The sequence below is a fragment of the Simochromis diagramma genome, unplaced genomic scaffold (genome assembly GCF_900408965.1).
Source record: "Simochromis diagramma unplaced genomic scaffold, fSimDia1.1 OVJJ01000483.1, whole genome shotgun sequence".
Classification (NCBI taxonomy): domain Eukaryota; kingdom Metazoa; phylum Chordata; class Actinopteri; order Cichliformes; family Cichlidae; genus Simochromis; species Simochromis diagramma.
In genome coordinates, this window is record NW_024386835.1 from 512,202 (window position 1) to 526,902 (window position 14,701).

Below are 14,701 nucleotides of genomic sequence, written 5' to 3' on the forward strand. Positions count from 1 at the left end.
ACATATGAAGAGAGAGAGTATGCATAGTATGCAAACGGCTACCAAACAGCCATCATAATTCGTCATACAATGAAAACAGGACAAATCAACAATTGGCAATGACTAATTAATATTAAAATCTGCAACATATTGTTTGGAGTTTAGTCTGTTACTGTTACTATTTTTACCATTTCTTCTTGGAGCAACTGTAACCCACATAATTTCCTTAGGGATTAATAAAGTATTCTGACCTGCCATTATCCAATGACACATCTGCTTACCTGCATCTTTTGCTCGTTTCTCCTCCTCTTCTTTTCTCTTTTTTCTAAATTGAGCACCTGATGACTTTGAACTTTTCTTGCCCATCTTCCATCGGTTTTAATTTTGCACTCCAGTATGAACATAAGTCCCCCAACTCGAAGATCACACCACAACGTAACCTAACAGACCTACACCTTCCCTCTTTTATATTTTCACTGATGAGCAGGGGCGTGTCTAAAATGTATTTGGCCCCCCAATCTAACTGTTTTTCTCACAGTTTAATTATTTTTTTAAAATCTTCATCCACGATGTATTCATCCATGTATCCATGTCATTATTTTTTATATCTACTGAAATCCTTTATCCTCCTTTTTTTCTAACTGAGCTCTTACCTACCTGAGCCATTTAATTCTGTGATAGTGCATTTCAGTGGACTCGTAACCCTACCCTTAGGGCGAGGGATTAGGGTTAGGCCTCCAGTGTGGGCCGGGGCCCCCTGGAGGGCCACAAAGGTACTGCAGGTGGGTCGCATTAATAACAGAAATCCAGTTTGAAATTACTCACATGTATGTACAGTCACATTTATATATATGCATTTATTTATATGAAAAGTGAATTAAAACAGGTGATTAATCATTACATTGAGCGATTTTTTAAATGCAATTTTCAAGTAAATTTATGAGGCTCTCTGTTTGACTAGAGCGAAAATTTAAGATTAGGTGGGCCCTGTGAGATTTTCTGGTTTCAGTGGGTTGCAGTACTCTTAATTTTGGGAATGTGTGTATTATTTTATTTTATTTACCTACTTTTTTAAAGGTGGAGTTTTGGCTTCTTTAACATGAATTTTCCCAAATATCTCAACTTCTGTATTATCTCATGTTACCACTGGATTAAAGAATAGTAGTTGGATGTACCCAAGTATGTTAACTTCAGTACTTTACTCAGGTACACCTTCATTGTACTTTATATGTTATGCTGCTCTCTACTTCACTATATTTTGGATGCAATGTTTGTACTCCATACCATTCATGTTTGAACTTTATTAGCTTTTGCAGATTTCTAATTATAAATATACCAGTATTTCTACAGATCCACCACTGGGAGTATCCTCACTGCCATGCTGAAGGACCTACACCTTCAGCATGTGGTGAAGACATGCCCACCCTTGCAAATAGTTTACAACCCACTCTACCACCAGAGCCTCTCCATGTTCTGTTCTGATATTTTAATATATTTGCTTTAGTTTTAGTCAAACTGAATCAATAATTCAAATTTAAATAAAGATCAGCCCATATTTTATATCCAATTCTGGTAATTTGTCCTCATCACTCATAAAACAGTCCTAACAGCGCTGTTAGTCTTCTAATACCCATTTTGTAATTAAATAACTCAGTAGGAACTAAATACTGATAAAGTCAAAAAAAGGGTCATGAACTGTTTCTTAGAGAGGCTTTGTTCTTTAGTAGATTCATATGTACATACAGGAAAAAAGAAATATCAGGCACTCTGAGCCGAGCTCGCAGTTTGAAAATAAGTACAATGCTTCAGTTCAAGAAAAAAAAACAAACCTCAAAACAAAATACTGTGGCCAGAAATACAGCATCGAGTTTAAATATCAATCAACACATATCTGAAACACACCCGATGAAAGCCTCAGAGGTCTAGGTTTGGTTATTCATTATTAATTAGCCCACCCACTTAAAACTTAATCCTAACTAAATCTACAAACACATGGTCGCACAGAAACAAGCATACACTTCAAATAATTCTCCTCCAGCATGTAAACACATGTACACCCTCCCAAATATTAAATAAATCTGGCATATTTGCTTGAATTAATCATAGATCTAAGAAAAAAAAACAAACAAAAACATTCTGTGCCAAACAAAAATGAAAGTAACTGGAGGAGCTGTTGAATCTGGCCTGTGGGTGTTGTGGCTCTCCCTGAGGAGACATAGTTGAGTGATTTGACTGGACCTGTGATATTTGGAGGGATTAACCTTGGCCTGACCTTGATCTGGAGGAATGAAAGGCAGAGCAAGAGCAGCGAGTCCATCCTCTGCTTAGAGGAAAAACCCATTATCAACAATATGTCCAACAGCAGCCATTTGTTAGGTCCTGACCCAAAGCTATTTATGTGTGTCTGTGGTTGTGTAGGCACACAACCTGTATGCACTGAGTCATGGATGACTGAGGAGTATGATGCATGTGTGTCCATATACTTCTGTGTGATTGCTTGTGATCTCGGTCTGTGTTTATTGCAAATTGTTGCAGAGTCTTAGTAGAAGCAGACAGTGTGAAGGAAAGGCCTGTTGCTTTTGTCCTCAAACTCTTGTAGGAGCTCGTCGATTTCATTCTCCATGTCGTCGGTGTGCTGGATCTGCAGGGGTGCACAAGGGAAAGCTATCAAAACACCACCTGTGCACGCACACGCCTCATTTCCACCACTCACAAAGATCGATTAACCTTTCTTTAGATGCCAACTGAAACAGTGTTGCACATTATTTACGTGTATATTTATTAGTAATTTGTTTTAAAAAAAAAAAAATTGTAAGAAAACGCCTCGTCAAGAAGTTCTCAGATGCTGTCACTCACACATTGGCACAGCTCACAGATGAGGAAGGCGCCCAGTGTGGCTTCCTCGTGGTTATCCTGAATGTCTACATTGATTACATGCACGGGCTGCAGCGTCTCCTGCTCTCTGGAATTCAAATCTAGGAAACACATTAAAGACCAGGTAAAGTAACAGTTGGAGAAGCAGCAAAGCGGTGGGTTTGTGAATGACTCCAAGTAATGTTACAAAACCTCACCCTCCACCACTTGGTCATAGACTCTCTCTTCACAGGTGATGACCAGGTCAAACTTGTCCTTGCAGTTCTGGAAGCGCTCTGGCTTTGATTTGATCCGCTTGTTGCGGTCCAGCATGTGCAGGATGCCGTTTTGTGTGTATCTGAAGAGCGAGGAGGGTCAAGGAATACACAGCACGAGGCAAGAAGGGGAAACCCCCCAAAACAAAACACTCAAAACAAAATAAAACTGATCAGAGCAACTGAGAGAGGATTTCAGTGTGCACCCAATTAGACTGAACTCACTGGTACAAGCAGCATCTATACAAAGTGCATCTCGATCAAACTACACAAGGGGGCACGATGCACTTTTCAGTGACGTCTAGTTATATGAACTACATCGCCCTCTAGTGGTGCAGACTATTCACCAATGAGGGGTCAGTTAGAAAACAAGCTGAAAGGATGGATTTTCAGGAACATTGTTTACTTTTTTTTTTTTTTTTTTAAACAGCATTAAATCCAGAGTTTTAATATTAACAAGCCACACTGGTACTGCCAGGCTGATGCAGACAATGTCACCATTGTTTGTTTTTTATTCTTTCAAAAAATTTGATTATAAACTATACAACCCACTCACTACAAATGGGAAGAGATTGTCTAAATAAATAAATAAAAGTAGTTGTTGTGCACTACATCAGTGAGATATCCATGCAAAACAGCAGAAAATACAGAAAAAAAATACAAGCACAGTGACTTAAGTTAATCATACAGCACGGCTGTGTCACAGGGTAATTTTCTTATTTAGGATAACAGATTTGTTACTTTACCTTAATGCAGGCTGGGAAAAAACACCTACAATACAGGACCATCAGCAGCAGCACAACAGTAAATGACACCTCAGAGAAAACTTGCCTGACCTTTGAACATGCAGGCCTCTACAACCGGATGAATTAAAGGCAGATTTCTGTTTTTAGCACATTTAAAAAAAAAAAAAAAAAAACAAGAAAAAAGTTGAACTAAAACAAAGGAAGGTTTAAATAGAAGGACCATGATTACTGGTTACTGATAGAAAATATGTGAACTTTATCATTAAAGTAAAAATAAATAAATAAAAGAAAGTCCTATGCATGCACAGTTAAAGTGCAGCCACTGAAGACTAACACACTTGTACTCTTTGTTGAACACCACTAATTATCTAATGTGTCTGAGTGCCTTGCATTAGCATAAACATACCACATGCTAATGAGGAGAAACTGATAATCTTTAACTTACCTTGGGGCACTCAAGCCTACAGCTTAAAACAACCTCTTAGATTCATGGCCCTTATGCACCCCCCCCCCCCCTCTGGGGTTAGTGGGTGTCATCCACTTGGGCAAACTCAGCTTCTTTGCTAATAGTTCATATTCTGTCCTTATCAAGTTTTACAATTTTGATAACTGAGACAATACTTATTCTCTACGACTAACTACAAAAGGCGAGTTTGTGTTACTTCAACAGTACAAATACTCTAAAGTATTGTTAAAATGCAATAATTGCATTAATCATTACACAGCAACGCTAAGCAGCCTCATCAAATTCACAAAAAAAAAAACTGGTGTTTGTGGGGTAAAAACCCCCCAAAAAACAAAACACCCCCAAACTTTTTAGTTAACAGAATTTAAAATAAAACTGAACCAGTTTTATTAACTTAAAAGCTAAAGTAAACTTAAAAAAGAAAAAACAAACAAACAAAAAAAAAAACGTATACACAGGCAGACTGAGTTTTGTCTTTGTCAGTTTGGTAAAAACCTGCCTGACGAGGCTTCGCTGCACATTTATTGAGACTCTGGATGTGAGTTAACCCTCCTCAAAGTGTTGGGTTTGCATTTTCACACCAACTCTAAACTTATTTAAATGTTGCCTAAAACAAATATTACAATAACTAAAAGACTGAAACTACTTGAACTAAACATGTTAAAAAATAAACAGAAACAAGCAAAAACAGGAAACTTCAGTGAGCCAAATTACACCAATTTCAAATAAAAATAAATAAAATCCTAGCTCTTACCAAAGCAAACTTACTGTTGCACCGCTGCTGTATTGCAAGGCGTTTCTCCACACCCTACATGTTAAAGATTTAAAAACAAACCTTTTTACCATCATGTTTTTTTTTTCTTTTTAAATCCCTGCACGTGGTTTCATCTCCTTTCACTGCCCAGTGTCCAAAACAACTATCTAATCAAGACAGATACACGGCCCACGTTTACTTATCTGGCTCCTAGTATATGTGAGTTTAAGGATGTGTGTGATGTTGTGTGTGGGAAGGGGATACAGTTCCTTGTCCTTGCGGACCAAGTCGTTGTACATCTGTTCATATGTCGTTTTGAAGTCATACACATTTGGCTTATCCGGAGCAGGACCGGGTAGCTTCACATGAGACCCTGTCCCAAATGAACGCACATCAAATCCACGTTTGCTGCAGAGAGGAAAGGACAAGAGAGTGAATTATGCAACAACTTTGAGAAAACATTATGAAAGCACAAGGAAATAAGTCTTTCCACAGCAGTCACGTAATCTGTAAACCCAGCCCTGTAAACTGCCTCCTCACATATTTAGAATAAGACTTTATGAAACCCAAGACACCTCAAAATACCAATTTCCACCTCAGCTGACCATTTTAATTTTGAAAAAGGAAATTAAATATAAAAAAAATAAAATAGGTGACAGTTTGTCACCCTGGTCTGCAGATCTTTTTACCCCAGCCTGTTTTTCTAATCCAGTGCAGTTAGTAAGAATATATCTAAAGAGGGCTGAAAGGCTCTTTTTTGTAGTGACATCTTCTGTGTAAGATCTGATCGACACAACACAAAACTCCATAAAATGTGGTGGATGAGGCAGCTGACGGAGCCTGCCGTCGCTGTGAAACCTCCAGACGCTCCCTCTCGGAGGATTCCCTACAGGGGGCGCTCTTGTTAAAATGTGGGGGGAGAATACAACCCAACAACTTGGGCCTTGGTGTGACTTCTCTAAAAATCAGTTTGACAGCAGAATCTTAGTTAAGACCATTCTAGGCAACCCTAAACCTGTGAAACACGGTCAGAAAGCTGAGTTTTAGTCGAGCTGCAGCCTCGGTGTGGCGCTCTGAGCTCGAAGTCCATTGTTAAAAAGCGTCGAGGCCTGACGGGCTGTCACCGCATCGACACGGCTCAGAAAGCCGCACAGATTTCGATCACTTTTTGGCCGCCCTCCTTCTCTCTTCTTCCAGTCGTCTCATCTTTACCTGAGGATATTGTGCGCTTCCATACTGCGGTTCTGGTTGCTCGAGCACACAACCGCTACACGCAGCGGGTGGCTCGGCATCGCGACTCTCCGGCTGAAACTAACCGATATGAACTCAAAACCTAACGGAGGCTGTTACTTTTATCTCTATGAGAGAAATAAAGAATAAAAAACCAGTTGTTTGGATCAACGAAAACGCTTTTCGAGTGTAGATACAGCGCGACAAGCTCGTCTTCTTTAGAAGCAGGAAGTTAAAATGGCGGAGCGGCACCTTGCCCTGGATACGGCTTTAAGTGATGTCATGTTGAGGGCGGAGCTTCGCAGCTCTCTGCGCAGTGAGGCCACGTAACGTCAGTAAGGAAAACATGCCGGAAGAGCTCGGCCTTCTCTTTTCGCCACAGTAGAAGTGGCTAAAATCTCTCGTACCATTAAAATCTTCAGTAAGCAGACACAGTCAACGGGCTTTTAGCAGCAGGGCATACAAACATAGGGACCATTAATTCCACATTTCATGTCTTACAACTTTTACTTTGTATTTAATATGTTCGTACAGTGCTGTGTTTTGGCTGCTGTCTACGACATTGCAAGGCTATTTCCAAACTGTTTTAAGGCCATCACTCTACAGCAGGATAAATCATTCACAAGTGGAAAACATTGGAGACTGCCGCAAGTGTTCAGGGTGGACTTCCCAGCAAAATCAAAGTCCTACATTTCAAACTCAGATATGTCCAGTTAGAAAAAGACTGAACAAGTATGGGCTGCTTGGGAGCATTACCGGGAAAAAATGGTCATGACTTAGGTTTGTAAAATTGTATCTGAACAAGCCACAATAATCCCAAACATAGCAGCAAATCTAAAATAGAATAGCTGAAAAAGAAATCTGTCTGCCTGTCTACACATGAAAGAATGAAACTTAATAGCTAATCTTTTTGTAATATTTAAGTCACCATCTTGTGTTTTTCTGTAGTTTTCATGCATTGTAATGTTTTGTGGGTTAATTTTATTTTTACTTTTTTTAGTTCTTATTTTGTATGTGCACGCACACACACACACACACACACACACACACACACACACACACACACACACACACAAAGAAGAAGAAGAAAAAGGACAGCTTCTCAATATTAAAAATGACCTCATAGTACTTTATTCACTGACAGCAGGACAGAAAGGTGGTTTAACTGAAGATGTTTGGCACAGTATTTGGAGATTGTACACCAGATTGTATTGCCCTTCAGAAAATGACAAACAAAGCAAAAACAGTGCTGTTGTGACTGACTCGAGTGGAGAAATGTGTTAACTGGTAAAGTTTCATTTTTCGGTGTCCCATTAAGGACACTTTTACCGGCTGTCCATTTAGCAAAACTCTTGTTTCTCATTCACTCAGAGCCATTTCATTATTGGTATTGCTGTAGACATGCTGCCCGGTTCAATCCCCAGACAGCCTTGAACGGAAACGTGACACAGTAAACTGCCGTATTTACAAACTGCAGATAACCAGTAGGCTAATTTTGGTTCAGTGCATCCTCGCGAGGTTCAGAAGGCATGTTATTAGCAGAGCCACAGTAGATTGTGCTTCAGTTAGGTCATAACAGGATGAGTGTGTCATACTGGAAAAACGGAAAACAGGACTACTATAGATATTAACTATGACTGCGAGATTTATGGAAACTTGTTTCAGCAGCTGAGAAAACTCTTTTTGCCACTGAAAAAACAAAATTTTGGGTTATTATCGCAAAATTGAGAAAATAACTTGAAATATTGATACATGGATTACAAAAAAACCCTCCGTTCATTTTCCCCCCAGGGGCAGAAACAAGTCTCCACAGAGATAACACATGACCGCGGTGCGCGTTCATGTGGGTCATTTTAGTGCATCAGTGATGTGAGTGAGCGCGGTAGGAGTACGTATGCTGTGCCGCGGGGCTCATGATGTTTTCCGTGATGTACGCCACCAGCAGGCAGATGATGACCAACATCACGCAGATAGCTCCGCCCACCGTTGTCATGGCGATCACAATGTCTTGCATCCCGGACGGCGGCAGCGTGAACTCCACGCAGTCCCGCTGCTCCGGCCTCTCGGCTGGCTCGGAGCGGCCCAGGTTGCGCAGACAGATGCGGTACGGGATGTTCTCGTGCAGCTCGGTGAGCAGAAAGTCCCTGCAGCCCGACCCAAGATGGACACCGGCGCACTCAAACTGAGTGTAGCTGCCATTCCACCAGCAGCTTACCTCGTAGCCCCCGCGTCTGTGGCGTCGACCCCTGAAAACAGAGTCTGATCGCGGAGTTTCCTCCTCTGTCGCATTCGTCCCAGGACTGCTGGCCTCTTTAGTTTTTGTGGATTCGGACTCGTGGGTCCACTGTAACAGTACGCTGCCGTTGGTGAGAATATTTGCCACCAGCCTCCCGAAAGACACCGCACTCCTGCACTCTCCCTTAGAGCACTTGTACCCAAACAGAGTTTGCCGAAAGCACAGCTGCCCCCCAATGCCTCCCTCGATCACTCTGTAGGCGCACACCGGTGATGGCACGTCCTCTGGGCTCCATCTCGGTGCCCTACCAGGGCTGTCAGATATCACAGTATTATTATTATTATTATCATTATTACTATTGCCTCGACTTGTGTTGAACGAGGAGCTCTTCACGTGGCCTGTTACCTCTTCATGCTTTGATGGTGGCCTGCTCTGATCGCTGGGAGTCACGTTAGTCTGTTTCAGCCAATTTTGGGTCACATTATTTCTGTCTCTCACCTCTGATGAGGACGTCGATAATGATGATGATGATGATAATGATGAGCTGTTGAGCTGATGAGAGCCAGCTGTCTGGGGTAGCGTGCAGAGCAGCAGTGCCGATAAGGCGAGCAGGGATGGTCGGTGTGGGTTTGTCATCTCACCGAGCTCTCGTCGAGTTATTTCCTCTCACAGTGGATCAGATGGGCGATGGCCGAAATGTCTGCCATAAGATGCGATCCAATTCAGTGCACGCGAAGAAAATCCGCGTGAAACAGGATCCATGGGCGACAGAAATAACATTGAGTCATGCGCCCCGTGCAGTTGGTGAAAGATCCTAGGGTGACCTTGCAGGATGAAGTTAATGCAGCAGAAACGGCGATAAAAGTGGCCTCAGTGCAGCTCGCCGCTCCCGGACAGTTGGAGTGGACCGGAGGAGCAGGCTCGTGCCATCAGATTGGATTTCTTCTTCCTGTCTGGCTTGACGTAAATGGCTTTGATGCCTGCTGTGTTAGAGTGCACGTGCAGGAGCGCGCCCCGCGGAGTGCTGGGCAGCGTGGGTGCGTGCACAAAATATTTCTTGTCATCAGTGCTCGGTTTGTGAGTCATCAGCCCACACAGCGCTTCAGGTAGCTGTCAAGTCACCTGTGCGGACTCCCGAAAACAGCACTGATGGAGGGATTGAAGTCTGCCCACCTGCGCTGAGTGTATCCTTTATGACTTATGGTCGGGTCGCTGGAAGCAAATGAGCCCAGTTACAACGTTACAACATCGATGCTCTTTTCATGGCTTCAGCCTGGAAAATGGTCAGATTGTCTGAGAGTGTTGTGACCCTGTGTAAAATTAAATAAAAACGGAAAGATTTGCAAACCTCACAAACCCATATTTTTTCCACAACAGAATAAAGAAAGCATATATTTGAAATGAAAGTATGTACACCTTTAAGAAAAAAATATCAGCTCATCTTTTTATTTGATGGTAGTAACACATATCAAAAAAGCAGAACAAAGCCACGTTTATCACTGTTTACATCCGCTCTTCTGTTAACAACAGCCTGGGAACATCTGGGAACTGAGGGGACCAGCTGTTCGAGTTTTGGGAGAGGAATGTTGTCCCATTCTTGTCTGATGCAGAAGTCAAGCTGCTCAGCAGTCCTGGCTGTTCTTTCTCATATATACACACATATATATATACATATATATATATATGTATATATCAGAGTGCCCATCAGCACTCTGACACTTTTACTATGAAGCCATGCTGTTGTAATAGAGGGATGATACAGTTTAGCATTGTCTTGCTGAAATATTTGAGGTCTTCCTTGAAAAAGATGCTGTCTGGATGGGAGCATATGTTGCTCCAAACCTGTATGTACCTTTCAGCACTGATGGTGCTTTTCCTGATGTGCATTAATGCCATTTCCTCTGGCACTAATCCACATCCAGACTATCACTGCAGGATTTTGAACTGACTCTTGATAACAGGCCCAAAGCTCTCACTCCTTTTTTTTTTTTAGGCTAGATGATACAATGATAGAGTTTTAACCCAGATTTGTGGATTTCTCAACATGCTCCTGAGCCCATGCAGTGATTCATGACAGAATCATCACAATGCAGTGCTGCCTGAGGGCCTGAAAATCACGGGCATCCAATATTGATTTTCAGCCTTGTTCCTTGCACACAGAGATTTCTCCCGATTTTCTGAATCCGTCGATGATATTATGCTCTGCACATGACGAGATATTCAAAGTCTTCACAGTTTTACATTAAGGAACATTATTTCTAAATTCTTCCACAAACATTTGGCTTAAACCTCTGCCCATCTTTACTACAAAACTCTGCCTCTCAAAGACTTTTTATGCCGAATGACATTAATGACCTGTTGCTAAGTAACCTAATTAGTTGCAGTGTGGCTCCATAGTGCTTTACGTAGTTGTTAGGCAAGCAAAAGGTTGCTGACCTGGTTCCAGTCAGAGATATAATTCCCTTTTGGCTTGAGTCAGGAAGGACATCCAGTGTAAAACACTTTGTGATAAGGGAGCGGCTCAAGACTAGTTAGATGCAGACTGATCCTCCAGCTGTTTCTTTTTAGTAACACATTTTTTTCCAGTCTTTGTGTTGCCCCGTCCCAATTAGGGCATCAAATTCAAGTAAGCTGAAAATTGTCACACACTAGTAAAATGTCAAAATTTACATATTTATATGTTTTCTGTGTTCGATTATAGATAAAGTGTAGGTTAATGAGATGTGCAAATCATTACATTCTGTTTCTATTTACGTTTTACACAGCGTGCCAACTTAAGCTAACATAAGAGTGCTTTTGATTGCATCCACGTTGGTATTTAAATAGCCTACAGCTAAAATTTGTTTGGTCCTTGGTGTACTCGGGTTATAAAGCCACAGTCCAGCAATCTTATCGTTCAGTATTTGTACTGTAATTATATACTTTGTAGTATATAATTTACTGTTGCTGGTCGCAGTTTTTGTCATATGAAAGAGCAGGAAGGCATACACTTTGCTCAGCATTAGCTGACATAAAGCAGTTAATATTTAAGCACTTTGCATGTCTGTAAACTGACGAGTTTACACCGAGACTGATGACATGACACTCATGACACATGTAGTACTGATGATGTTCGTAACATGAGTATTAATAGGTTCTTCAAAGCAAAGTCACTGCTGCTGATTAAATCTGGTTCAAAATCACATTAATGCACTTTGCATGCGCTCGTAACATGTTGTTATATCCGCTTGTAAGTTTGGACTCTGTTGATGCACGGCTATACTCTGATGCAGTCATTCTTCTGTGAGAGTCTTAATGTTTGCTGTTGTTGAGACTGGTTCTGGGAGTTTGATGAACAACCTTTTGGTTACTGAACATCTGACCTCCACATAATACAAGCCCCCCCCCCCCCCCCCCCAAAAAAAAGAACTTTGTGCAGTCTACAGCAATATGCAGTGTAAATACAAAACAAAACAAATACATTAGTATTTTGGAGTTTCATGGGTTCTCTTATGGAAACTCTCCTGATGATAAAAAACAGAAAACAAAGCGGAAAAAAATTCCACTGCTGATTCATAATGATGATGTTCGGTTCTCAGTGTACATTTAACTAAGCTGTGCTTAGCTAAGAGTAATTGAGTTTTCTCAAGAGATTAACCGGTAAATAATTAACACCAAGGGAGTGAGTGTGAATGGCTGACTAAAAGATTTTAAGTGCTGAATCACTTGAACGTTTTCTTTCTGGTGCATTTGGTCACCTGTTACTTTATTGCCCTTTAGCTAAGCTTATCATGAGACAATAAAAACAAACAAATAATACCCAGGTCAGATTGCTAATCCATTGCAGAGTTATGTGCTGTGGTTAGTATGAGCAGTGACTTGCAGGTGTTCGTGTGTTGATGGGCAGCATGTTGAACTGCTCTGTGACGCACGGATAGCTGGAAAATGCGTACCTTCGTGCTCTCGCAGCTTCTAATGGTCAGATTAAATTGACCTTGAGACTGATCAGCAACATTTGTTTATGTGTGATGAATGTGTTTGTTTATCAGTGTGCGCATATATAAAACACAATGAGAACTGTGAGGAGTAGAGCTCTTCAAGCTCACAAACCAGCCTTTTGTTATAAAGAGAAGGAGAAGTACGTCGCCATGCAGAGGATGATACCATGTCAAAGGTCCTCACTGTAGAAGCGATTTTGTTTGGGGTCTTGGTGTTTTCTGGTATTTTGGGAAACATCCTGGTCATCTATGTGGTGAGAAAGCACACAGTATTTGGAGTGTGAAGTGGACTGAATGTTTTGGTTTGAGTTGTTCTCAGTCTGTCTCGTTTTTGCTATCAGGTGTTTCAGTCAGTCACTAAGACTCCACCTCGGAGACTCCCTCCTTCGGACCTTATTCTGGTGCACCTGTCCCTAGCAAACCTGCTGAGCTCACTTTTCCGCACAGTGCCTATTTTTGTGTCAGACCTGGGCTTGGATCTGTATCTGTCCTCCGGATGGTGCAGAGTCTTCATGCTGCTGTGGGTGTGGTGGCGAGCCGTGGGATGTTGGGTGACCCTGACGCTGAGTGCTTTTCAGTGCACCACACTGAGACGCCAAAATGTGGCCTTTGGACCTCTTACTGTCCAGAGGGAGAGGCGGCGGCTCTGGGTTGTCCTGGGGGTGGTGTGGGGGGCGAACCTGGCTTTCTCTGTCCCTGCACTGGTATACAGCACTCATGTTAAAGGCAATGCCACAGTGGAGCTGATGGTGATCAGTTCCACCACCAGGCCTCTGCTAGGCTGCGTCTGGGAGTTTCCATCAGAAGAACAAGGCACGGTCTTCGCCTCTACTTCGCTGGCAGTGAACGAGGTGTTGCCGCTGGTGCTGATGGTTTGCACCAATGTTGCCACACTGCACGCTTTGGCCAAGCACATCCGAGCTGTTGCCTCAGGAGGGACCCACACCGAACTCGACAAACATCTGTCTAGCGAACGTAAGGCAGCTCAAGTAATCATGTCTCTGGTGTTGCTGTTTGTTGTCTGCTGGGTGCTACAGGTTGCTGCAGTAACGTACTACAACCACAACAGGGGGCACCATGCTGAAGGGCTGCTGACTGTTTCCCATTTTTCTTCTTCACTGTTTGTGGGATTCAGCCCCTTGGTGGTGGCCCTGGGACATGGAAAACTGAGGAGAAAAATCCTGAGTATGATGCTAGGGTGAGCTACAATTCTTAAATGTCACAGTAAAGGTGCCGAAAAGCAGACTAAATCCCCAAAGGCTACAGGAAAGAAAAAAAAGAGTTTTTGTTGTTCAAAGAGAGATGAAGGTCATAAAAGTGCAAGAGAAGATTAAATAAAAATAAATTCTGAACAAGAGCACTCAGAGAAGAGCAAGGACTATACTAAAACTCTCATGTTTTATTATGTTTTTATTACAACACATTGAGGTGTGACCTTTGACTCATGACCTTAAAGCATTACATACTAAAATGGTGTCTTTATTTTATTGTCTTTACTCATATGTTTGGAGCAGAGTCGAATGAAATCTTTGGCTCCTATAAACGGTTAAATTTGTGATTTTCACATATATTCATGCGGTGTGGGATTTTGCAAAACTTTCTGGCGTCTTTGTGACATTAAATAAATAAAAAGAATGTTGTACAGCTCTCTTCAAGACCTTTCTATTTAAACTATTACTCAATATGGTTTTTTAATCATTTTTTAAGGTCATCTTTTATCTCAGGTGCTAACAATGAAGGTTGAGGTCGACTGCCAACCTAGATACTCATCAAGGTCTAGGATATTGTTTTGGGGCAATATTAATTTTCAATTTCACATTTGGTGTCACCTTGACATTGACCAAATTTTCATGAACTGAAGCGCAACATATCACAACATAGAAACATCCTCAATCAAAAATACACCAAAACTGTTCTTTGGAAACCTCTTCTTGGCTACAAACATACGTTTCTGAAGGTTAGCCTTGTGTTTTCCCACTCATTTAAAATTAGGGAGACAAAAAACATCACCAGAAGCCAGAATGGTAATTAATGATGTTATACTGAACCAAAAACAAAATGCTTCAGCCACTGCCGTGGTACTTTTTTTCTTTCCTTTGGACCCTTTTGTCTATAATGAATACAAAAAAATAAATAAAATAAAAAAAACAATAGATCATGATTAGTGATGGTATATTAGGTGCAT

General features: G+C 41.5%; 3 protein-coding genes across 3 annotated transcripts; 1 reads left to right on the top strand and 2 right to left on the bottom strand.

The window, feature by feature from the left end:
• Positions 1 to 1,265: 1,265 nt before the first annotated feature.
• Positions 1,266 to 6,561, bottom strand: ssu72 (SSU72 homolog, RNA polymerase II CTD phosphatase). Its single transcript, XM_040028639.1, has 5 exons — positions 6,286 to 6,561; positions 5,338 to 5,481; positions 3,051 to 3,190; positions 2,836 to 2,954; positions 1,266 to 2,620 (listed from the first exon to the last, which is right to left on the bottom strand). The coding sequence occupies exons 1-5, from the start codon at positions 6,363 to 6,365 to the stop codon at positions 2,519 to 2,521; spliced, it is 585 nt and encodes a 194-aa protein (XP_039884573.1). The 5' UTR covers positions 6,366 to 6,561; the 3' UTR covers positions 1,266 to 2,518.
• An 813-nt stretch (positions 6,562 to 7,374) lies between these two features.
• On the bottom strand, positions 7,375 to 9,041 carry fndc10 (fibronectin type III domain containing 10). Its single transcript, XM_040028640.1, has 2 exons — positions 8,945 to 9,041; positions 7,375 to 8,852 (listed from the first exon to the last, which is right to left on the bottom strand). The coding sequence occupies exons 1-2, from the start codon at positions 8,950 to 8,952 to the stop codon at positions 8,165 to 8,167; spliced, it is 696 nt and encodes a 231-aa protein (XP_039884574.1). The 5' UTR covers positions 8,953 to 9,041; the 3' UTR covers positions 7,375 to 8,164.
• Positions 9,042 to 10,296: 1,255 nt separating this feature from the next.
• On the top strand, positions 10,297 to 14,700 carry LOC120731564 (olfactory receptor class A-like protein 4). The gene is made up of 2 exons (XM_040028641.1): positions 10,297 to 12,770; positions 12,858 to 14,700. Exons 1-2 carry the CDS (start codon positions 12,684 to 12,686, stop codon positions 13,716 to 13,718), a joined length of 948 nt encoding a protein of 315 aa, XP_039884575.1. The 5' UTR covers positions 10,297 to 12,683; the 3' UTR covers positions 13,719 to 14,700.
• The last annotated feature ends 1 nt before the right edge of the window (position 14,701 follows it).